We start from the raw sequence: 25770 nt of genomic DNA, 5'->3' as shown, positions 1-25770 counted from the left end.
GGGAACGCAGGACAAATGACAAAGTCATGATATGCTCCTCGATAAAATACTACAGAGGATTCATTTATGTAACTTTAAGCATATGAGTTAGACATTCAGTGTAGAAATCAGCATTTTTTGTAGTTTCCAATACATGCAGTGAAAGCAAGGAGAAGATAATGTCTTTTTTCTTGGTTGCCTTTTTATGCATTTTGGAGGCTCTGAACTTTGCAACAGTGCAAAGTGATGAAATGTAGAAACACTTCCATGAAGTAGAGTTCTTATTTTCTGCCCAGTTCCAAGCCTGGCTTTTCTTTTGTATACGTTTGCATGCATGAACATATGCCTGTACATGCACACATACATTTACAAAAAATAAAAATAAACTCTCAAACTCTCAAAACTATTATATAAAATTATGTGACAGCATTTCATGATCCTTTTGGGTTTCTTCCAATTCAAGATATTCTACGCTGCTGTTATGTCTGTGAAATACTCATTTGTAATAATAATTACACTATAGCACTAATAATAGTGAATTATACAATACTGTAAATATGGCAAATTTACTATAGTAAGTAATAGTACCTACGTAATTGTACAATTCATATTTGTAACGTGCCACATTTGTAACACAGTATTTGGTATCACGGAGGCAATAGCTGTCTTCCTAATCATTAAGTATTAGGGAAATTTATTTCATGTTTTCATATGAACATAACACAGATTATTTAGGTATTTATTTATTTATGAAGGAACGTACGCTATTTGGCCTCTACAGTACTTACCCAGCAACCAGTTAAAAAAAAATAACTAACTTATGTTACAGCCTCCTAACAAAGTTCCAGTGCTTGTTAGTCATCATTCAACATCCATTTTACATTGACACAAATTCCTGAAGGTACAAAAACTGCTCTTAAATCATACCAAACTGAGTTCATCACCAAGATTTTTCTGGTGGCCTTTTTTTTCTCAATGTCTGTTAGGTAGACTTCTGAGCTCTCCATCTGGCAAGATATTCCTCAGGGCTGTCACAAATATGTGAGTTACTCTCATCTGTCTTCAGCTATATACAACTCTATGCTTCCAAGATTTTCTCTCATTACAGAGGAAACAAAGATAAATGGGACACAGCGCACCTATGAAATGTAGCACAGACAGTGTGTACTATGATGAATATAATTCATAGAAAAGCCACAGGACATAAAAGTCTTGCATTTTTGCGTGCTTTCTAGTTACCACATAAACATCAGATTAAGTTAGTGTTGCCCACCCAAAGTCACTGTGTCTGACAATATCCATAGTTTTTTGGTCCTTGTTAGACACCACTCTTGCAAGTGAAATGAAAAACAAAACAAAAACAAGATAGCATGTCTTCTAAAAGGATGTTTGTGTATCTTCAGATAGCTCAAAACCCTTGTTGCTTCTTCCATCTTCAGCATAAGGGTTCACTTCATGGTTTGATCCTGCTTCTGCTCTTTCTCTTGCTTTCCTGTAAGGAAAATTCTTTTTATTTTACAAGCCCTTGTGATGTTCAAGTCCTTCCAGATCCCCAGAATAGGCTATTGTAAATAACAGAATTCTTAATTGGGAATATTTATATCAAAAGTGATTTTGTTCTAAGGGGAACTGTAGGAAGCCAACTTACATTCTCAGAAATCCCATTAATGGGGAGACATAAAAAAACAATCCAAATACACCTGCGTCAATGCAATAATTTTTAAGAGAAATGGCATCCCTGGTAAACCTCCAATGAGATCTCTGAGGATTGCAGGTGCTGACAAATGTGGGTAAAACCTTTCGTTGAAGCAGGCATTGTGCTCCAAGCAGGCTCTCCACAAGCCTTGCAACAGGTTTGGCAGAAGAATGGCCATGTCACAGCTCTGCAGCCATGGCATGTTTAGCTGCCATGGTTAAAATGCTGATGAAAAGGAACTTGCATTAAACTGCCAAAGCCATCATGTTCATCAGAGAGATGAACCTTTAGCCATCACTGCTGAAGGGTAGGGAAGGGCTCATCTGTAAGCACCCTGATGCTTTAGCCATGGGGTCTTCTCCCAGCAGCCATTATCATAGTATCAAAAACACCACTCACTTTCTTCTATCTCTCTGACCAGTGATGATCAAGACAATAAATCCAATGACAATCAGACCCATGACCACCCCAAACAGAATTAACCAGGTGGTGACTGGTGGTTCATAAGGTGCAGCCAGGGTTGGTAATATGCCCTCAAACTCCAGCGTGTTGTCATCCAGTCTGAAAGCCTCACTGATTCGTCCCCGAGACATCCTGCCATCAAGAGCACATTAAAAGTTTATTTGGAGGAAATAAACATTTTTCTGTTCCTTTATAATTCTCCAGTATGCTAAGCTCCCACTGAACTAATCAGCTGATTGCAGGAGGTACTGCTAAGCCCCATACTCCTTCTGTCACAGCTTGGTGGATAACAAACACGATAACTTAAGCCCTTAACCCGCTTCAGCTTAAGTAACATGTTCAGACACTGCCTAAGCTCTTAAAACCAGATCGAACAGCTTATCAAAATGAGGCAACCAGCTTTCTAATCTCATTCTCTATTTGTGCTTTGCTTCTCATTCTGTTTACCCATAACTAGCTTGGTTATATGACAGAAAATCACAGCTTTGCCTTCTTACCTATCCCCATCCTGCAGCCTTCCACAACCATGATCCATGATATTTCTTGCCCTGAACACTTTCCCCATTGTCTTTTCTGTGTCTTTCCCTGAACCTCTGCTTCTGTCAGTTCAGTCTGGACAATACTTCCCTGGTTGTACTCTCCCTTGATTCACTACTTCCTCTAACTACTTTTTCAATGCCATCTTATATTGTTGCTACTTTTAGATTTGTTCCCTCTTCTTTTACTCCTGTATTTTATCCATGACCAGCTGCACTCTTGCAGTTTTACTTATCATTTTTACTGCAGTGACTTACAGTTGTGTCAAAGTGTGCTATCAAAAAGCTGTTCATTGACCCGTAAGTGGGAACTAGCTCTTGCTCTGACCTCTTCATTTCTCTCTGAACAAATACATTTGGCTTTCTTTCTAATGCATCATTTCAGTCCTTGCAAAGAATAAACTTTGCGCTGCTTTTTCAATAACAAGAGGAAAAAACATTCATGCGCTTGTGAATGCACACACCATTACCATGCTCCGATATTTCAGAATATAGGATAGTTCCCGTTAGAATCTGAGCAATGACACTTCCTGGCAAAGTATGATGCAATTACGTGTGTTATGGCAGTTTTACAAGCCCCTTGAAGCCTTTTACATTGGCTTCTGTCCAAGATACCATCAGATAGATGGATTGTTTTCCTTCTGTCATAACATTTTCTCTCATCCCAATATTTCCATGCAAACTGCAGAACTGAGTTTCTTATCTCACTTTCTTTTTCATTACATTTAAGCTTTGTTTTTCCTTCCACCCTTACATACATTTTTTTCCCCCAGAAATGAAAATCTCACCTGATGGCACTTTCCACGTCAGCTCTGGGCACAATATCACTGACATTACCTGGCATGCTGACTGTAAGGTAGAAGGAGACTCTTCGTGTCTCTTCCCCAACATGAATGTCTGTAACCCTGATTGAGAAACAGAAGATAAAGGTTTCTTCACTGTTGAGATGACATTATCTTTAAATTCAGGTAAAGGAAGGGTTGCATTAGACAGGCAATGCTGGTCTGTGCCAAGTGAAGACTTCCTAGAGATCTCAGCTTGGAATTGAAAATTATAATATAATTTCATTTTCTACGTGCTAAGAAGTACCTTTAGATGGAGAGAGTCTATTCCCATACCTGGGACAATACTTGGCATAATTTCCTAAAGCACACAATCAGCTACAGAACAAGAATGTTTGGACCTCTTGAGTGTTTGGGATGGGTTTTGTAAGTAAGGTGATGTATGGAGTATCAAGTCTAAAAAAATCTCATATTCTGCTAGGTATAGATCCCGCAAATTATATGTCTAATATTCTATACAGTAATACCAAATAGTTTAAGTAGATAGCACCTGGTAGTTTTTCAGGAGACTAAGAAAAAGGGTATTTGTCTTACTGAAATCAGTCGCAGATGATAGATTTGATGTTTGTAAACAAACCCAGGTAAGATTCATAAGTCTGCATAGATTTCTAATGCACTATGTTCAAAAAGCTTATCTTTCCTTGGCCCAAAACTTCTCAATATACAATCTCATAAATATATATTGTCAGATTTTTTTCAAATCAGTATCTCTTCTGTGATATTCTTATATCTGCATTGTGCAGAAATTCTCAAGGCTCATTTCTCCATCTGATAAGCAGCCTAACTTCAGCACACTGCTCTGAACTTCAGACTTCTCAGGAAGAGAAGGAACAGTATGTAAAGAAGCTGGAACTTTGCCTTTTACAACCAGCTGATGTTTGACATTGTCATTATCACCTTTCCTCTTAGTATTCAACAGAAATAATAATTAATAACTCCAACAATTCATACTGCTAGCAAGCCAGCAATACAGACACAGCCGGCAGGGGTAAGAAAACCACTCACTGGAAGTCAACATTTTGTTTCTTCACATCTGCAAAGTATTTCCTCATGGCATAGGCAATGGATGACTTGAACAAGAAGAGCTCACTTGCATCCCACACATACTGCAAGGACAGAACAAGAGACTGTCAGAGGCGATAGTTGTAGGGCAAGTTAGAAATAGTAATTGTAATGCTTGGCATGCACTCCTGTTTTATTTATTTGTGTCATGAAAGCATTGCAGGAAGCTCAAACATTTTAGCTCCATTAATCTGGGCACTTTGCAGAAGAATAACCAAGAAGGCATCCCCCACTGCCACACACTCCATCACGCTGTCCCTCTGCAATTCCTGGTAGCTCTATGCGAGGTGCTGAAGCTGATGCAGCCCAAGGCATCTCCCTAAGGCTAACCAATAATTATTGTGCATCTGAGTTGAAATCTAATGATTTCACCTTTGATTTTAATTATTTTAATGACCTTGTTTTAACCATATCATTTCATTTGTAGATCTGTTCTATTAAGGCAGATAAACATGCTTTGAGCCGACAGGTACCGTGTGAAGGCAGCTCATCTATGTATGTCATTGACTGGTTGGGATTCTTAGGGGTTTTTTGGATGATTTTTCTTTGGCTTTCTTGTTTGATTTTTTTCGTGGGGGAGAAAGAGTGATGTTGTAAAAAGCCCTTCTCATCAGTGCTTCTACTGTTCTTTTTCCCTTGAGAGCAGAGAGGCGATATAAGAAATGCCCTTTTGGTTTATGGACTCCTCCCAGCTGTTTTGTGACACCAAATTAACCCACAATGGGACACTAGAATCAAAACCTGCTTCTCTGAAGCATGACCTGGAAGCTGCAAAAGGGACACAAATCTCTGCAAGCACCAACAACTCAGCCCAGCCCACTGTGCAGCAGTACTTAGCAACAAAGGGCAATGAAGCTGTGAGGAGCCTCATGGGGAGTGGCTGAGGGAACTGGGATTGTTCAGCCTGGAGAAGAGGAGGCTCGGGGCTCTCTACAACTGCCTGAAAGGAGAATGTGGTGAGGTAGGAGTCAGCCTCTCCTTCCAGGTAACAGCGATAGGATGAGAGGGAATGACCCCAAGTCATGCCAGGAAAAATTCCCGTTGGATATTAGGAAAAATTTCTTCTCAGAAAGAGTGACGATGCAGTAGCACAGGCTGCCCAGGGAGGTGGTGGACTCACCATTCCTGGAGGTGTTTGGGAACCGCGTGGATGTGACTCTGAGGAGCATGATTAGCATGCATGGTGTGACATACTGATGGTTGGACTAGACGATCTTTGTGGTCTTTCTGACCTTAACAATCTGATGATTCTATGAGAGAAGTGACCACTCACAGGCTGTCCTCTGGGCATCTCAAAAATCCCACCTGGTGCCTATTCTTTGTCACAGAGACTGTTTGCTTTCAGAGTAAAACGATCTTCCTGCGTTCCCTGCAACATCCCACGTGCAGGCTGAAAGGCAATGCACACCTGGCTTCTAATTCAAAAAGACTTTTCCAGGGAAAAATGCATCTACATGGCAGCAGAATGACTTTTTTCCATTTCAACATGCCTTATGTGATGAGACCACAAACATAACAGTCACCCAGTGGGTGTAACTGTGAACAGATGTCTGAAGCCATGTTTGTTTTCAAATGGTGGCAAGAGATTCCCATTCATGAAATTTTTATTTTAGGTAAGATAGACAGAGTGATTCAGCAAGGAACTTCTAACAGCTTTTCTTTCTAATAGTTGTGAGTATTTCTGTTTTATCAGCTACGCTGGTAATGCTTGGGCAGCAGCTTTAATTTCATCAGCCTAAGAAAAATTAGGAGGGTAATTGCAGAACACACTCTGGCATAGCTGACACAAGGCTATCCATGAGATACAGTGCTTGGTTTGATAGCACTTTGTGCTACTGAACCTTCCCTCTGATGCCATCCAGGGCATTCTCTGGGAGCTGCGGGACTGCCTGGTGGAGATACAGCTGCCCCTTATCCTCGAGTAACTCGGTGTACTCAGAACATCTTCCACTGCTCTAATCACAGGATCATAGAATTAATAAGGTTGGAAAACACTTGTAAGATCACCTAGTCCAAACAGCAATTCATCTTCATTGTGCCCATGAAGTATGTCCCTCAGTGCCACATCCACACATCTCATGAATGCTTCCAGGGACAGTGACACCACCACTTCCTTTGATGGTCCAAGACACCTCCAAATACTTAAACAAACACTTGCACCATATTCCCAGCTTGTATGTGCTGTGAATCATTGAAAGGGGCAAAGTAGAAAGCTCCCAGATTAGGTTTCTCGCACAGTGGTGATGGGGACTAGTTTTGGGAGGAAAATTCGTGGCTTGCTCATCAGAGCTTCAAAACCTACTGTCCATACAATAATTTAAACTAAGTAATCTGTATGAGATTGTTTTACAGCTGCTCAATTGCACAACAAAAGCTACGATGGCAAAAGGCAGGCATAAAAATGATATTAAGCTAAACATTAAACAAAATGACTAATAAATGTGCTGTAATATGGAACCTATTCATGCTGCTTATATCAGTCTTGAATTGTATCTAACTCGACTCAGCAGCCTGGGAAGCCATAAAGCACCAGTGGGGCATGCATGTGAGAGAGTGATAGAAGCAAGAGCATTAATTCCTATGAAAAATGAGCCCATGGTACTGCAGCCCTGCCAGTCCAATGGGCTCAGACACACTGGTCTAAATGACCTGCTGATGACATACACATTCTTGGAAAATAACTCACGATCTACAAGGTGTACACAGATATTAGCATGAGCAGGAGTGTGTATTCTGAAACCTCTTAGGCTGTCCCTGTGAGACTGGCATCAAGAGATATACTTAGAAGTAGAAGCAAATTGTCAGCCAGGTGGCTGTGCTAAACAAATGGGCTAAGCCAGCGCTCTGCTTAAAATCTTAAAATGCCATATTTTGCTTTGCTGAGTGTTTTTGACTGCTGTTCAGTTTCATTGTCCCACCTGGTGCCATCGGGCAGAGCAGGAACACTCATGGGAACAAAAGCCCTTTTCTGCCTGTGCTGCCTGGCACAAATGGGGAAACACGCAGAGATCCAGAAGAGTTGTAGCAGGAAAACATTTTATAACATTCAGTGGAACTTGGTCTCTCTCTTTTAGCTCCATATTTAATGTGAAGTAGCTACTTGAATTTAATTTCTGAAGACAGCTACTGTAGCCATGATGGAAGAAAATAGGATAAAGTCTTTGTTTTTACTTAGACAAACCAGCATAGCTGTGTGATTTTTAAGTGCACAGTTCCTCCTGTGCTAGCCACCAGGTAAAAAGTAATTGGTATTTCCACAGAATAACTCAGCCCATCCAGCTGAGATGTATTCCTTAATGTGAGTGAGGCTGATCCCTGGAGAGGTACCTCCAGTAACTCTAGATGCTGTGTGGATGACAAACCCAGACAAGACATTTTCTGTGTGATAACCCTTCATCTCTGCTGATGCCACTCTTCAGACACAAAACCAGCCCGACCCTACCCCACTTCCTAAGAACGTCCAGAACAGCACTTCTGTCGCCTAAGCAATACAAAGAGCATCCCCGTGCAAGTACACTTACCGCATTATCTCCCAGTGCTGCTTTCAAGCTGATGCGTACCTTGATGGCATTGTCAGAATCTGATTTTAAAAGAAACAAAGACTGTGTCAGAGCTACAGTGACATAAAGTTACTGGGAAATGAGGGACAGCTTGACTTTCCTTGCAGCTTCACCTGATTTCCCAGGCCAGCTTGGTGGCATTTATCTCATTTCCCTTGAGCCACCTCCACTGCCAGCATCCACACCTGAGCCATCAGCCATGACACTGTCATGCCCTGCTTTGTAGTGGACAGAAAGAAAGAGTAGGTCCAGGGGGAAGTCTTCTGGCCTTATTCAGACATGTCCTGAAGGAAACAATTCTTTTGCTCCAGTAGAAGGAATGGGAAGCTCAGATGCAAGTGCTGGTGTTTGGCATGGAGAATCCCAACATGAGGGACAGGCTAAGGATTACAGGACTCTCCAGTACTGGCAGTGATTGCAAATAAACAGTGTGGATTCCTCAACACTCAACACCATCACAACAGAATGGAATTTTTCCTCTGTCTCTTCCTTTTTCTCCCTGAGTTCCCTTCTTTGAATAGCACAGCACAGCAAACAAAAAGAAGTAACTTTTTTGTACTGCTTTGATTTTCCATAAGTGAAATTTACTGCTCAGTGTAATCTCCTATAACCCACCTCCATACAGAGAAGCCTTCAAGAGCTACTGAAAGACAGGGACTTTGCTGGTCAAGGGCTATGTGGACTAATGAACACCCTTAATTTGCCCACAGGAAGTACATACATGGTGTCCAGTCTGTATTCCAGCCAATGGATCTGCCAGAATTGTTCTTTTGCAGCCAGTTAAATAAAGGCTCAAAGTAGTGGAGCAGGGGTGTAGCATTCATGTATTTCTCTCCTGTTGCACTTTCCAGCGCTTGAGTCCAGGGCTTGGATTTACCTAATTCAAGCAATTGTCTGTGTAAATGGAAAGAGAGGTAATACATATTATTAACATGTTCTGTTTAGGCCTCTAGCAAGACAATCTGCAATCAATATAAATGCTTTTACTAACAAAAATAAATTATTTTCTCATTAACAGGCAATTTAATCTCTGATGTTTGCACCCTCAGCTGATATAAATTTGTTCAAATTGCCAACATGAACTGAGAAGACAAATGCTAAATTCTCAAGCAAAGTCAACTCTTGGTGTAACTTCATTGTCTCTGAAAGCTGTCAAGGATGACTTAAGCTTTGCTATGTCCTGACTTAGAAATGTGAGAAACTGGCTTTGTTACCTCAAATTCCCACCGGCTGCTGTAGAATTGGTGATGTCACATTTGTGAAGAGGGCCAGTATGGTTGGCTGCCTTGCAGAGTGCCTCCTGAAACTGGAACTGGTAAATTGTCCGGGTGTAATATCTAAAGGAAAGTAGGGAGCATGAAGGCACATATTTTATTAGCTGTCTGTCATGGAAACTGTGAGTCCCCAGGGTTTATTAAGTTCTGCAGTCAGCTCTCTTTTCTGGCTTGGGAAAGTTGACTGCAGGGAGGGAGGCAGCTAGCATTTACAGGCTGTGCTAATTATGGTGTAACAATGCAATACAGAAGAAATGCCGCTGTCTATGATGATCGTACTAGATGATCTTGGAGGTTTTTTCTAACCTTGGTGATTCTATGATTCTATAACTCAGGAGCAAGGAAGGTCTTTAAGGCTCAGCTCTCTGCTCTGACTGAGCATCCTGAGATGAGGTGGCTGGGGCACAAATGAACATTCAGAGTTAGGTGCTTTACAGCTGCATGCACATGGCCCAAGCGATGGTGTAAGGGGCACGCTGGATTCCAGGATGCAGGAACATCATAACAATGTGTTCCCAGTAGAATGAGGGCTGCACACATCTGCTTCAGCTGGTAAAAAGCCCAGCAGCTTCCTGGCCAATCAGAGACTGCTACTAAGAAGCCCAGGATGTCCACAGAATATTTCCACTGAAATCAATAGCCTTCAGTAAAACAGAGTAAGATATAGTGTTTTAAGTATCTACAGTATGTATTTTAGGTAATGCATCTTATTCCGTTAATGTATGTCTACCTTATGAATGAGTAATCATTAGCCACGTGAAACAGTGCAGCAGGGTCACAGTACGTCTCATCATGAGGGACTGGTTCAACAACACCAACTATTTCTCTCCTGGGGATGGAGGAAAGGAAAAAACACAGGATTTCCATTAATAGTTAATAAGAGCATAAGTATCTGATTCTGTGCTTCTGATACATACAGGAACCTCTCTTCCTTCCAAACAAAAGAGGTGCATACAACTCTTGGTAACCTCAACTGCTCCACAGCTGGAGACCACAGAGAAGATGCTGCTTTGAAACCAATGGCGCAAGGATAGTGCATGTATTATAGAAAGGCATACAGAAAGTAATTGGTGGTGTGAAGTATGCTAGAAGGGTGTGAAGTATGCTACAAGACTGAAATTTCAAGCACACATCATGCCCGGGGACATCCCAACTTTGTACACTAACACTTGCGGTTTCATGCTTGGTGAGAGCATATAGAGACTGCGTGGCCCAAAGGGGGTATGACCTGCTGTCCCATTGGCCTGGAGAGGAGGCTTTTATATTTCTTCCTGAGAGCATGTTTCTGGATCAGTACTGTGGCAACAAACTCATGCCCTGATTTCTGAAAACAGTAAAAAGCTTAATCGGAAATATTTTTCATAAATCAGTATGACAAGATCTTGTTCCAACACAGAGCTTTGTGGTGTCACTATAACAGATGTGATAAGCTTCCCTGAGCAATTCGTCACTCTCCCTTTCTCTGACATTTCTGCTACTTTTGAATAAATCAAAGCTGACTGATTTTTACAGTAGGTCTGAAGGTTTGCTGACATCATGTTTTATTATAGGGTTTGTTTGATGACGGTGGCTTTGTGTTTCCATTCCTGTTATAGAACCATCTTTATTGTGGTGCTTGTTTGGTTTCTTTGAATTACTCTGGTCCCATGTTAACCATCCCAGGAAATGATGGCAGCTTGAATGAAGCTACTTTTCATCCTGAACTACAGAGTGGTGGAAACAGATTGTCTGGTGAGGGTAATATGAAGAGGCTCCCTTGGCTGCTACTTGCCAAGGGAACTGTATTTTCTTAACTGAGAAAGGTAGTAGTTAGCAGGAATATATATATATAGGAGAGGAAAGAATCAGTCTGGGCTCTTTTGGACAATTTACATCCCCAACCACTGTAAAGTGGAAAGAAAAAGATAAAGAGAAAATCATGCCCACATATTTGTTAAACTGAGATATATATGCTTCTCAGACTGGAAAGTGCGATGAACTCCACCCTCCATTTGTCCTAAAAAGGGTGGGTAGCAAACCAGAGATCACTTCAGTGAGACTCAGGGAAGAGCTGTGCTCAAGCTATGAGCATGCCCTGAGGCTTGCATGAAGGGGACAGCAATGTTGATTCTGGGATTTGGAACATTCTGTGCAAAGGCCACAGGCTGTGTTCATCCATGAGGAGAAAATCTTCTGGGAGGTGAGTTATCTGTGGGCTGAACTCAGGGCTCATAGGGATACTCTGTCTGTGACATCTCATCTATACCACAGTGGCTACTTGGCACCCTGCTGGGTTTTGCAGAAATACCCCAAGAAACAGATCTGGCATGGGGGGACACAGGCATCTCCTAAAACTGAGGGACCAGGAATGGATGGTTTCTGAAGTTATTTGCAAAAAGCTCTCATTTCTCAAACTTACTTCATCTCCCACCACCGCTTTGTCCATTCCTGCTTTGTAATCTCACCATTAAACACCATCCACCTCCACTTCTCCAGCATGTAAGTAAAAGGCATTGTTCCAACAATTGTTAGTGCTTGTTTGAGCAGAAAGTTGATTTCAGTTTCTGAAGAGATAAGCAGTTAAGGTAATGGTTATGATAGCAGTTAGTATCTAATTAAGCACCTACAGTTCCTGCCTTTTATAGCTAACACTTACATCTGGTTTGAGTTACAGGTTTTCACTAAGGAAAAAGTGGAAGAAAGAATACAGCTGAAAAAATGTGAGGAAAAAAATCACTTAAATTTTGTATATGATTCTGCATCTTACTTTTTTTTTTTTTCCATCCCTGCCTCTTCAATAACCTAACCCTTAAGCATTTACATGCTATTTTCTTCCAGTGAAAAACATCCCAGGGAATTCTAGGCTAAAGATTTTAGTACATCTCCATCCTTAGAATATAATACTCAAAGAAGCCAAACAAAACTGCATTATAGTGAGGGTTTACCTCACCTACGTTGTCCACTCAGTATTCACATACAGGGGAATGTAAATCTCAAGGCCTAGTTTCACCTAATTTGCTAAATAAGTACCTTGATAGAGAAAAGTATGGCCTTATATACCAATTTTTTCAAGAAAATAGTCTTCTAGAAATAGAAAAGACTCATTGGAGGCTCACCTAGATGGGCTGTGAAGTCCTCACAAGTGTTTTTAGTTAAATACCTATTGTTGATACATTTATTTACCTTCATCCTCTTGGAAAGTTGGCTCGAGGAGGTCGAGAGATTTCAGGTGCTGTGGTGTTGCTGCAGAGAGTGACATGATTTCACCTACTGCTTCATGGAAGCCCTCATTGGCCCCGTCTCGCAACAGGAAAGGCTGCACGGAGTATGCCATGTCATACTCAATGTGGCCCATCTCATGGTGTGCTGTCAGGAAGTCATCCATTGTCACTTTGGTGCACATCTTGATCCTGTGAGCCATAGAAAAGCACCTGTGGTTAGAGATGGTGCTTGGTCTGGCTGCTGCCTGAGCCCTGCCTGCATCCTGAGCAACCCTAGTATGTTCTCTTGCAAAGGCGGGGCTTGGAGGAAAACCCTGCAAAACAGTTTCATTAATCTTGAAATTGCACTGGGAGCATGAGAAAATGGCTGTTTTATATGAAGCATCTGCTCCCTGAAACCTGGCGATAAGCTCATGGCATGAGTCAGAGCCAGCATCCATTTCTAAGCAGATGGTAGTGCCAAAAAACCTGTGTGTTGGTCACTCCTGCCATTTCATCCTCATGCAGGTACCACTTATAAAAGACAGAACTTGTCTGAGGAGACTTCACTGTGTGAGAATTTGCTGTCCCTCTCCTTTCCCAAGCATTAAGTAAACTGATGTTTGCTTGTTTGTTTTTTTAAGAAGATCTGGAAGTCTGCCTACCAGTTCTGATACGTCTGCTAAATGCAGCTGGTGGCATCTCAGGGAGTTTTCATTTGCTGCCCAGGGTCCTGTGCCATTGCTGCAGAATGCATATGTGTCCATAAATCCCATTGATAGCAAAAAGAACCTACGTTTATGCTTACTCTTTAAGCCCCCAAACATAGTAATTTCCTCTCTAATTCGTATAATGGTCAATGTTCTGCTCAAATTTGAGAATAGTCCTTAGATCTTCACAGGAAGAAATACACAGTAAGTTTTACAATCCCACAGGATCTCCCTTGTCTTCCATTTTCTCTTTATCAGTCAGAGTGATGAATAAAGAAAAGTGGAATCATAAAACAGCATGGTGCACCTTCAGTGTAAAAATGAATGTTTGAGGAGATGCCATGAGAAAGGGTCACAGAGACTGCAGTACCTGTAGTCATTCTTCCCCATATCCCATGCTGTAGGATGGCAGACAACCTTCCTGTTGTCGGTGGGCTCTGTGAGCATGGAGTTTGTCCAGAAGCCTGCAGTCATGTTGTAGAGGCCAATGGAGACAAAAAAATCCTCAGCAGATTTGAATATTTTCATTGCATCCCAGTTCTGAAACAGACAATGTCACCTTTGGTCATTTCTTCTGCATGGAGCCTGTTCTCAAATGTTGACTTAAAGGAATGCAGCTGATTTCACATTGGCCTCTCCACAACTTCAGGGCATCACCCGACTTACTGCAAGTCAGGTGGCAGCATCTGCTTTTAGGCACTTTTGTAAATTCTGCTGGGAACTGGAATTCAGTGTTCTCTCCACAAACAAAGTAAGCTTATGCAATCAGAATCAGCAGACAGCACCTGACCCAGACAAGAGAAGCCCTAAGTAATAGATAAGGTCGTGGAGATAATTAAAGGCTCAGCAACATGCCAGGTATGGGATCTGATTCTTCAGCCACTTCAGTGAGGGGGCAACTTAATGGAGGCAGTGAAGCTGTGATCATAGCGAATGTGTGAGTGGAGGGCTCAGCCAGAACTTTAAACCTGGCAAATATATCTGTAGGAGTTGCCAGTAAGATTGTAACTGAAAGCCTAGAGTATTTTCAAATGCCTACATTGACTGGGCTGAGTTTTTACAGAGATTAATGTGGCAGATGGCTAAATTAGACACCAGTCCTAAATTAGGCTCATCCACAGAAACAAATATGAGTCCAGACTTTGCCCCTGTGGCTCTGTAAGCAATGCCTCCTGTCCTCACAGTGGTGCTTCATAATATGTAAATAGAAGACTACAGGGGGTGCAGTGCTAGAAAATATGGGTGAGATTGATGCATACTGCCTATGAATCAAATTTAGCTGTCTGCTCCTACCAGCATAACATCTGAATGGAGCTGTTCCTATTTGTGGAAGGTAGATATCAGGAAAACAATCACATTTCAAAAACCAAATTCCATTTGACTCCCTCTTTTTTATAAAAGCAGTAGGGTTCAGTACAGAGAGTTACCTTCACCCAGTTCTCAGTCTGGCAAAAGAGTCACGGTTGTTAACACTGCACAACTCAAACACAGACCTTATGGTGCTATGCAGTTATCAAAAGATAAGAGGTAGGCAGCATTTCAGTTTCCTAGCTGCACCCAAATAAACAGGGCTGGCAAAAATCCTGTGATATACAAATTATTTGATTATGGTAATAGTTTGCAAAGCTCATATTTGATACCAGCCAGCTCCATCAACCCTACAATATTTATATTTACAAAATGTATCTCTTAATGGGTAAGTGTCTCAGGAAATAGACTCAGAGCTTTGATTAAGCCAGGTCAAAGAGACTGAATAACAAAGAGATGAGAACTGTTAAGGGAAAAGGTACAGTAGGAAATGAATGAACACATTAAGATGAAGAGCAGAAAGCAATTCTTTGCTGATGGTGTCGCACTCGCCTTAGGACAGCTTTTGTTTTCTAGAGAGTGGCTGACACATGTAACTTTTACTTCAACTAAATTAATAACATAACACATATTGAATAAAGACTTTATCATGTCTTACCTTTTGAACCATAGCATCAGTTACATCAATGTTTGGTTTGTTTGGATAGGGAACGGTCAAGTTATACAGATTTGTCCAAAATCTACCCCACATATCACCTTCAAAGGAGAAAAAATCATAGAAGAACTTTACATAATTGTGTATTGTTCAAGACCGTCAGACAAGTCTATGAATTTTTCAATATTATAAACAGGAACGCTTATATGCCTACACAGGTCTGATCTAGACACAAAGTAGAGGGCAGTAGCACTGGGAAGTCATGAATATGTCAACGTATCAACAATCTTTTATTCCCCAAAATTAGCCATTCAGAGAGTGTACAGTACAGTTCCAGGACTGATCACCTTCCTAAAGGTCTGCTCAAAACTGAACACCAATGTTGCTCACCCATGTGATTGCCACTATTGTGCTTGTATATATTACAGTTACAGCAGCTTGATACTGCATGCTTTGAAAGCAAAGTCATGGAATGCCAATGCTAAAGACAAGATTTGAAAATCCTGATTTGAAAAACAAAACCTCTCTGAAAGTCTCAAGTACTGCTGAGGGGAGGGAAATATCCTAGAGCAGTGCTGGAGTTTCAAGTTGGGTTCCCAAGGCTCCAGCAGGGATGAAGACACTTGCCTTCCCACATGCCCCTGTTGCTGGGGCACCTATGCCAACTCTGCCAGGGGCATCCCATTTCTCCTCTCTCTTTCTCTTATCTGTACCCTGTTTGTTAATATTAAACAGGCAGATTACTCTGTTCCCATGTGCCTTGAAGGTGGTCATCCCGCATACAAGGTCAGGCTTGCGTGAACTGGCCATGTTGTCGTACCCAGCAAGTGTGCAGGGAGGCATCCGGTGGGGCTGATGAGCTCAGAGCCATAGACTTGCTCCAAACGGTGCCTCACATAGGCATGCAGCTGCTGGTACAGAGGTTTTATCTGGAGGCAGAAGAGGAGGAGGAAGCAAATTATTTTTTCTTGGCTCTACCCAACTTGTCCTTCTTGAACAGAGAGCCTCAAAGGTATTTGATGGATTTCCCCCTACAGATAAATGCACACCATGCTTGTGGCTGAGCTCTGACCTCACCTTAGAGTTTAAGCACCAAGGCCATGCTCTAGCCCCAGATGTGCTACTCAGCTATAAGTAAGAGAACATTTCTAATTTTAGACTTAGAGTGACTAGGCTGCTATTTACCCTCACGAGGTCTACTTGGAAGAGAGAAAAGGACCTTAAGCCTTTGGCAAGGTGCAACCAGTAGGATCAAACTGCACCATCCCCACATGTGGCAACTGTCTGGGGACTGTGGGAAGGTGCACCCTTTAGAATTCCTTTTAGAGGCTGGTACAAAGTCTTTACAATGAAAAGATCAAGAGGAAAAGGGCTCTCCAAAAAAGGACACAAACCTATACGCCTTCTGCTTTATTCTGGGCTTGTCCTTGAATGACTGCAGAGATAAAAACACCACTGATGACCCCCCAACAGCTGTCAACTCCATGTAAACTAAGACTGGATAGTCTAGAGCAGGTCTATATTCTTCATTCACAACATTAGCACATAATCCTACAGTCCATGAGCCCCATAAGAGATTTTTCCTTCCCCTACCTGCTCAAATGTCTTTTCCACATCTTGAATCAGCTGGTCACGACTGTATTTATACTCCTCTGGATAATCTGTTTCATAATTCGCTCTCCAGTAGTCTCCATAGTCAGAATAATCTGAAAAGCAGGAGGCGTCACCTCAGGATACAGCACAGAACACAGCTCAGTCACCAGCAGCAGAGCAGCTCCCTGCTGACCCCATGCAGACCAGCAACAGCCATTCCCCAGAACTGAAGTAACACCAGGCTGGAAAATCAGCTTGCTCTCAAAGCACAATAACACAGTTCTAGGAAAGGCAGTATCTACTGAAGGGCAATATTATGGCATTTGGGAAGAGTGCAACAATGATATCCCGCTTTTGTTCCAGGCTGGCAACATAATTCTGATTTGCTCTTTGGCACATGTCTGCATTGCATTTTATTTTGCATCATGCACACTGAGATCAAATATGTACAAAAAGCCCATCATCAGCATGTAAAATGATCTGGTTTGTAAATTCTGTGCAAATTGTGCAAGATTAAGCTCAAGAGAAGTCAGGAAAAAATAAAAGAAAGAAAATACAACTCACTATTAAGCCTCGCAGCCTCGTTTTTAAGATCAACATACTCTTCATATAATGGTCTCATCATCCTGCCAACTTCAGCTCTCCAGCCTTCCCAGGCCCACAGTCGCTCGTGATAATCTATGCTATTGGCCATGATATTATCCAGACCTATCAGAATAACAACAAAAAAAATAAGAACCAGGCCTTGAAAAAGCAGAATCCCTTTATTTTTCTTTCACAGCAGGCAAACGAGGCAAAGCAAAAGAAACGCCGTGAGCTAAGAAGATAACATTTTGTGTTTGATATATTAAAAAAATCCCATTATTTTATTGCATGCTTTTTGATTTAAGGTTTTCCCTTTCTTATCTTTAAGAGACAGATGAGTCAGTTAAATCAGCCAAGCTCTCTGCCTGCTTCCCCTTGACTTGGCAATGTTCTGCGGACTGGCCTCTCCCTCAAGCCACCCTTCTTTTGATGCAGCCCAGGATGCAGTCGGCCTTCTGGGCTGCAAGAGCACACTGCTGTCTCATGTCCAGCTTCTCAACCCATCACGATCCCCAAGGTCCCTGAACTGCAAGCTGCAATGAAACTTTGACTAAGTTTTAGATAGCAGGATATAACTACAGTTTTAGCTGGGGAAACTGTTTTCTCACACTTAGGAGGCTCTCATGGATTCCCCTCAGTTTTTGAGCTCACACTACGAAGGGCACCATAGGAACACTTGTTAATGTCACACCTGGCTCCAGCACCAAACAGTCGAATGGTTCAGTGGCTTTGCAGACTATCCCAGTGCTGTAGATGGTACTCATTGAGTTCATCACGGAGTTCAGCTGCAAATTAGATGTGAGATATCCCATTAAAAACATACTCTGTGTAAAATAACAGCCAGTCATGCTGATTCCTTAAGAGCTCTATTCAACACTTCACCCACCAGCTTAACTATTCTGCCTATATCTAAGCTCAGTAGAGATTAATGAAAGAATTTGCCTGAAAACATTACTAAGGCAGGGCCTAACCGGAAGAGACACATAATCTCTTGAATATGTGACGTAATCTACAGGTCCTTAATATCCATTCAGCAGAGCTCTGCATTTAATGAACTTGAACTGTCAATAGACAGAAGCAATAAAGCAATAAAGTTTAGCAACACGCTCCCATGAACATGGATTTATCTACAGCCTCCTCATAGTTTGATGCAACAGCAAGAAAGGCCTCTTCTATGCAGGCAGCCAGGCTGAGCTCATTGCATTGCATCCACTCACACACCTGCTCAAGGCCCACCACTGAGAAGCTGCTGCCCAGATTCTGGGTCAGCTGAAGGTCAGATTCATCTGGAATCATGGAATCATTCAGCTCAGAAGATCCATTTAAGCTTCAAACCAAAACCATTTAGATCTGTCAGTGGGAGGAGTCATTGATGACTAGTTCCAACTTCATCACAGTCAACATTAAAATGAATGAGGATCCCAGGAAACTTTTGTGTCAGTGAAAAAATATTTCAAGAATACAGAATCCTATCAGACTGCAGAAAGTCACTTTTCATGCAAAAATCAACCAGTTCAGCCAAAAGACTTTTTACCTAGGAACCTGGATGTGTTTAAATGTAGAGGATACTGAAGAAAATACCTCAAGAGAGACAGCACTACTATTAGCGTACTGCTGTGCTCCAAAATAAATACATATTTATACAAACCTTTACCCCCAGCGAGGCAATCTGCCTTTCCAGAGACACATCGCATTTGGACCAGACAGAAAGCCCAGCCAGTCCGCTGCATTACATTCACTGTGGCTAACTCTGCTGATCTTAGCCAAAAAAATCACAGCATGCTTCCATAGAACCACAGAACGTAGTATATACCCTAAGTCAGAAGGGACCCACAAGGATCATCAAATCCAACTCCTGGCTCCTCAATAAGGAGGACTGTAGGATTCCCTATCTCAGTGTTATCTTACAGCGTGATCTTCAACCAAAAGGTGCCAACTCAACCCTTGGGTCTGTGGAGCTCACTGCATTATTCACTGCATTTCTACATACAGTTGCTATCATAAACATGTTTTATGCAAACCCTTCAGTGAAAATTCAAACCTTGTTCTGAATCTTCCTAAATGTTGGACTCAGCATCTTGCTGAAGAAAGGCTCTCTATCTCCACCTTCCTGATTCACTGAACGTCCTTTCACCTACCTCTTTCTGCTTATTACCCTTGTTATGCACATAGCTGTGCACTCAGCACAGGTCCTTCTTTCCCATATGACTAATCTGTCCACTTGTGCAAGGGCAACTCTGGGGCGGGTGCAAGTTTGCAATTTATTGCACGGATAACACAACAAACTGCTGACATGAGTGGGAATCAACTTCTAAGCCAGACGCCCCTTGTATTTCTAAGGTCACCTGGTGCAGGTACGTGCTCTGGTAAAAAGTACGATCTCGAGCCAAGCAGGATGGAAACAGCTCCATACCCTTGCTCATGTAGCACAAATGAGCTGTGCTCAGCAACTTACTTACCCTGCTGTATTTTTCTGGCGACAGCACAGAGGATCCCCTGTCCTGCAGAGACTGGATCTGGAGCCTGGTAACAGCATCCTGAATGTCAGCTAGTGAGAAGCGGCTGGCGTTCCTGGAGGCCTCCTCATAAAATGCTGCCCACTTGGCACCTGCCTCATTCTGCAAGAGTTTCAAACAAACACACTGAGAGTGCAGGGAAAGAAAGGAAGGGACCTCAAAACCCACCCAGCCCCAACCCATGAGTAGGGCTGCCCCCCACCAGCTCAGCTGCCCAGGGCCCATTCAACCTGGCCTTGAGCACCTCCTGGGATGGGGCACCACAGCTTCTATGGGCAGCCAGTGTCAGTTGCAGTCACATATTCATGAAACTCCAAATGTCAGTACATGAAGCAACAACCATATGAATATTACTTAGTCTTGAAGCCATCTTTAAAATACCCCTCTCATTTTTTTTCATCTTTTTTCAAATATGTTTGTACGGGGAGATTAGCACATCAGCACCCGTCCAAAATGGCAACAAGAGCAGTACTAATTAACCTCAGCCATTGGGATAGTTTAATTAATTGCCCGTATGACAACTGCCTGGGGTGTGGAGAGGGCATTTGTAAAACCTGTTACATCTTGCTGCTGAAGGATGCAATAAATGCACAGTGAGACCAAGACTTCCTTGAGGGCAGTGACCAGGTTGTCCAGCCCTGTGCTTCAGGGCAGCAACAGATATAAAATGCCCACACAGCCCCTGGCAATCTTTCCAAACACTCCTCCTTCACAAGAGCAAAACAAACAGGTCTGCCCATTTCTCAGCAACTTGTAAAGCTGGGCAAGATCTTGATGAGGACCCAAAAGGAAGAGCTTCACTTTGCAAATCCCCAGTTGGGGAAGGAGAGGGGTTCTGTGGTTACGGAGCATTAAGCTTGCAGTATGTTTTTTCCACAGTAAAAGAAACTGGTTGGTAAGTCAGAGGAACAGTTATTACTTTTGCAGCCCAAATTAGAAGGAAAATGGAAGGGAAGGAGTCAAAAGGGACAGTAGTCATTAATGTGCTCCTCCCATACAAAAGGAAGATGGGAAGCGGTGGGTTTATTACAAGCACTACCAAAGAGATCAAGTGAGAGAAAATATCCTCTCTAAGCACTGGACTAATTGGTTCTTATTGCTGGTATCTCCTCACGTATTTTATTACCATCTCATTAATGCTTGAAGTGCTATATGGGGCTTTCATTTTACGTGTTTGGAATTGTTACAGTTTAAGTACCTGGTGCCTTGGAAAACATTCCAGATTGACAATGATTAGCCATTAGGATTTCTTCCAGCAACCCGTCTCCTTTCTTTAATTAAGAAGTACTATAATTAAACCATGTTTTAATTAAGCTATAAGACAAAGTGGAAGGCGTATGCCATTGCACCAAAGCAGATATAGGATATTCAGCTTCATTTTTATGTTCTGAATTGGTTTTCTCTTTGACTTGAGTTAACCTTAAAAGGCACATAGCTACAAATCTCTAGGTGCTTTTGTTCATTTTTAATGGCTCCAAGGTTATGAGATGCCAGGCTGCAGCACGACAGTATCAGCAACTGGTCAGAGCATGGCTGACTGCTCCAGCAAACACAAGCACTTGCCAAGAGACCCAGTTGATTGGAGCAGCAAGATGTTGATGCTGGAAAGCAGAACAAGCTGCTTAAAATATCTTGCAAGTTCAAATACCTTGGTTCTTTCTTGAGATATAAATTGACTTTCAAATCAGTTCTAGACCACTATAGTACAAATTCCACTGTTGGTTTTTTGGAAATCTGATCTCACTTCATTTTTCCCAGTTTAATACCTCCAGCTAATCTCTTAACAGCTAGAGTTATGAGATTAATTCACTGAGGAGGTCTCCTGATGTGTAAAAGATACAGAACCCCATACAAGATCACCAGCAAACATTTAACAGAACATTTGCATTCAGAAAATGTGTGGTAACCTGCTCAGAAACACCATTATGGGTGAGCTTGGAACAGCGGGGACTGTGGAAGAAGGTCTCTCTCCATCCAGCTGATTTTGTGGCCAAGTATTCAGCACTCCCTTGTCTTTTCCCTCCTCTCACTGGGGTGACTCAAAGTGATGGCTGGGAGTGAGTCCAGCTTCTGGTCAGCCCCATGCAGTGTGTGGGCAGCCCAGGCACCAGCCTCAGGCTGTAGGGGCTGTCAGCGGCCTGGGCACTCTGGTGAAGCATTACTATGTTAATGCAAGCCTCTAAAGCAGAACCCAAATTTATATCCACCTTGGTGGAGCCAAAACAATCTAGAAAGCAACCACTGGATTCCCAACTGCTAGTAAAACTCAAGGAATGGAGCACTTACCATTTTCCTGGCTGTCTCCTCGGTTATGTTGGTGTTGTAGTCCCATGAGGCAAGTGAGTTTTCATAGCTGATGTCTTCTGCTCTCACACTGAACTCTGCCAGAAATTTTTGGGCTTCCTGTGTGACATCCTGAGGAGTCACAACAGCGCTCAGACCACAGAGAAGCCAGAAGCGAACCAACATATTCACGAGCAGACTAAGAACCTCTGGATGAAGTAGGTTTCCTCAGGTGAGCTTCTCTGCCTTCTTCTCATCAGCCTTTATGCATAGCAAATGCGAACTAAAGAGGCTGAGCCCAATTTTCCAGGCCTTTTATAGGTTTTATCCATTGTAGGAAAGAAAGGTAAAAGTTTTTGTAAAAAGCCAAATAAACAAAAGTCAATGATTAACTTTGGAAGAACATTATTACTCCCACCATTTTATGGCCTTCTTATAAAAGGCTTTTACTTTTAGTTAATGTTTCCCAAGTGTGCTGTCAATGATACTGCTGCTCACTTTATCTATAGCCTGCCAGTGTCTTTGGTAGCTCAGAATCTTTGAATCCTTTAACAGGTTGGTGATAAGCTGTAAAAATATTTAGAAAGTTCACTGCAACACCAAGCCATGACCTTATTTCCCAGGTAGAAAGTAATTCCCCATATCCTGACATAGGGTATCTGGTTGGATGTTCAGGTCCGTGTTTTAAAAGGCTTTGCAAACTCCTTTTTGAAATGAGTAGGGCATATGAAATTGAATTTTTAAAGGTGAATTATCAGAAAGGAGCAAGTGATGTAGTGGGATCATAGCCTCTGGTGTAGTGATCTAACCTTAACTATAAATCAACTGGATTTAAGTACTAAGATTACTAAGATGATTTCACTTAAATTTCTAAATATCTTTGCTAATCTAGCTAGGATCTGAGTACTTACTGCAGATCAATGGGAAAATCGATGTATGAATTCGTTCTGGAAATGCAGCTTGGGTTGAGTGTTATTGATCAGACAGTACCTCAGTACTTTGTAAATTAGCCCATTTCTGCTCAGGATAATGCAAAGGGGGGGTGGGAGCACTTTTTGAGATGTGGCTGCAGCCACATCCACGGGGTTGGTTTTTAGTTCCCAGCAGAGCTTCTTTGAAAGCATTGCAAGTCTGTAACATGGAGAAGCTGCAACCAGCCCCTCCACTGCCAAATCCCTCCTGTCTGCACAGGGCTGAGCACAGAGCGGCCTTAGCTGGGCCACTACCAGCAAAGGCCCCAGCAAGCAAAGCCTCAAGGGATCAGCCCACCCAGATGTTTGCTGAGAACATGGATTATTCCTGAGTTCTCCTTTTAGAGTGTTACCTTAACCTCATCTCACAGATTCATTCCAGTGTCTTTGATGGCAGCTCGGTTTCTTTCCTTTTTTCTCAGTATCTCTTGATACCCATGTCCCACACAGCAGGGATAATTGATCTCTGTTGTCTGTGTGGAATCTCCCAAGAATCTTCTTTTCCCAAAGGAAAGACAACAGTATTCCTGCAGCCCTTCCTCAGAGGTCACACTCTCTGCATTGCATGTTTTCCTTGCTGGTGCCATCCAGACCCTCTGCAATTTGTGCTTCTTCAGAGATGATTTCTAAAACTGATCATAACTGAAACCTTATCAGTCATCAGTACAAGGGTTGCTGTCTGTGACTTACTCTCTGTACCTTGCTGATTCTCCCTTCCTTTCTGGAAACATAAGCCAAAACTGACTCATATTCAGATTGTGAGTTACTTTCTAGTAGCACTGTTCTCTGTCCAGCCCGTCCTCTTTTTCTCTCTGTATACCTGGCACTAGGGCAGCACTAATAAGAGCATTTCAGATTTGGCTGAAGTCCATCATGATGATTTCAGATCATTTTTCCATATGATCATTTGCAATTGTAATCCTTCAGAAGACTCACAGTTTGGCAACGCCTGCAAACCTATTACCAGGTTTTCTGTTCTCACATCCAGATCGTACAGGATACAGCAAGACCCAGGGAAGCTATCAATTAAAACAGCCCATCTCCTTGACTGATGGGCTGGAGTCTCTTTTTTAAGTAATTATGTGCCTTTTGTGATTCTTGTCTTGCTCATCTTTCCTTAATTTGCTTATGAAACTGCCACGTGGTGAAGTGTTGACAGGTTTTTTTTTTATAACATTTTTGGCTGCAGTTTCTCCCTTACCCATGAATCCTGTTGTCTGTTAAAGCAAAGAATGATGTCTATTACCTTGATGTGATTTCTTCTTTTCCAATACAGAACAGGGACTGTGATGACTTTAACTTTTTTCTCTTTTACACTGGTAAAGTAACTGCACAATCACTGAGCCCAGTACATTTTGATATGCTAAAACCAACCTATATGCTCAAAAATTCCCATTTTACATGCAGAAGCTGTATTTGGATGCAGGACCATTTGTGACACAGCAAAGAGAAACAGAAAACTGAGAAAATGAAGTTTAGTAGGGGCTGTGATGCAGCAGCTATCAGAAGAAAACAAACTTAAAGGTAAGCTCTGGTCTCAGCCAGAGCTGTTATTATATGCAATTGTGGCTGGTCTGGTTGGCTTTGTACTGAGACTGAGAGTTTGTCACCATTGTGGTGCAGAGGCTGAGGTTGCACTGACGTTACACAATGTGCTCACCCTCCAGTTTGCCAGTCCTCCCCTCCACCCTGGGCTCTGCAGTGTGAGCTGTGGCCCCGAGCTGCTCCCAATCCTCTTAAAGAGCTGCCCATGAATGTTTGATGTACCTTGGTTCTGACAGAGCTGCTTCTGCCTCATTATTCACAGTGCTGACTGAGCAGTGCTATGAAATGAGGGCTGTGATAAGAGAGAATCGCATTTAGGGTATGCTTCAATAAGAAAGCAGTGCATTGTGCATTGGGCACCACACCCTTAAAATAGCTTAAAATACCATTATCAGGACAGTTTTCCCAGACAGGAGTACCACTTAAGCTCTCTGCTATACTTCATCATTCTGCATTTCTGCTCAGTGCATAAGAACTTGCAAACTGAGTTGCAGAGAGGGGCTTGGAAGGGATGCAGCTGCACGGTGCCTGGCCTGGAGCATTCCCAGGAAGACCAAAAGCTATCTCATTGCCTGCGCAAGGCTGTAGCTGCCCTGCTTCTCTGCTGTTTGCCAAAGAGAGGTTCACATCAGTTAAATACCTGGCAGATCCTTGCTCTGACGGCTCCCTGTAAAGAGGCTCTGCAGAGGCAGCGAAGGCCCAGGGGTTGCGTATCGCCCTAATGCAGTTCTGAGAGAGGGCTGCACTGCCTCAATGGCTCCTGGGCATCGCCGGGGGCAATCCCAGAGCCTCTCCCTCATCCTCACACTCCAAACAGGGGCTGGGCAAACAGTCCTCCTAATCCCCAGAGCAGCCTATTTCCCACATGAGTAACTTTTAGGCATGCATGTTGTCTGACATTTCTCGGACATATCCCCTGTGGCTGAGCCAGGGACAGGACACTGCATGGCCACATTCCAATGACTGGATCTCAGACCTAAAAAGTTGTCACCGCTGCGTTGCTCCTTTATGATC

At 42.5% G+C, this 25770-nt stretch overlaps 1 protein-coding gene across 1 annotated transcript; it reads right to left on the bottom strand.

The window, feature by feature from the left end:
- Positions 1 to 656: 656 nt before the first annotated feature.
- On the bottom strand, positions 657 to 25567 carry ACE2 (angiotensin converting enzyme 2). The gene is made up of 19 exons (XM_015886577.3): positions 25397 to 25567; positions 22244 to 22552; positions 19901 to 20059; positions 18133 to 18226; positions 17421 to 17564; positions 16857 to 16969; positions 16084 to 16192; positions 15267 to 15364; positions 13671 to 13840; positions 12574 to 12800; positions 11810 to 11954; positions 10142 to 10240; positions 9352 to 9474; positions 8859 to 9031; positions 8099 to 8157; positions 4521 to 4621; positions 3462 to 3578; positions 2075 to 2269; positions 657 to 1471 (listed from the first exon to the last, which is right to left on the bottom strand). The coding sequence occupies exons 2-19, from the start codon at positions 22424 to 22426 to the stop codon at positions 1357 to 1359; spliced, it is 2424 nt and encodes an 807-aa protein (XP_015742063.2). The 5' UTR covers positions 22427 to 22552; positions 25397 to 25567; the 3' UTR covers positions 657 to 1356.
- Positions 25568 to 25770: the final 203 nt, after the last annotated feature.

Source organism: Coturnix japonica, chromosome 1 (genome assembly GCF_054131305.1).
Source record: "Coturnix japonica strain WE chromosome 1, WE-NBRP24, whole genome shotgun sequence".
In the NCBI taxonomy this organism is placed as follows: Eukaryota; Metazoa; Chordata; class Aves; order Galliformes; family Phasianidae; genus Coturnix; species Coturnix japonica.
This window is presented reverse-complemented; position numbering and strand designations above follow the sequence as displayed.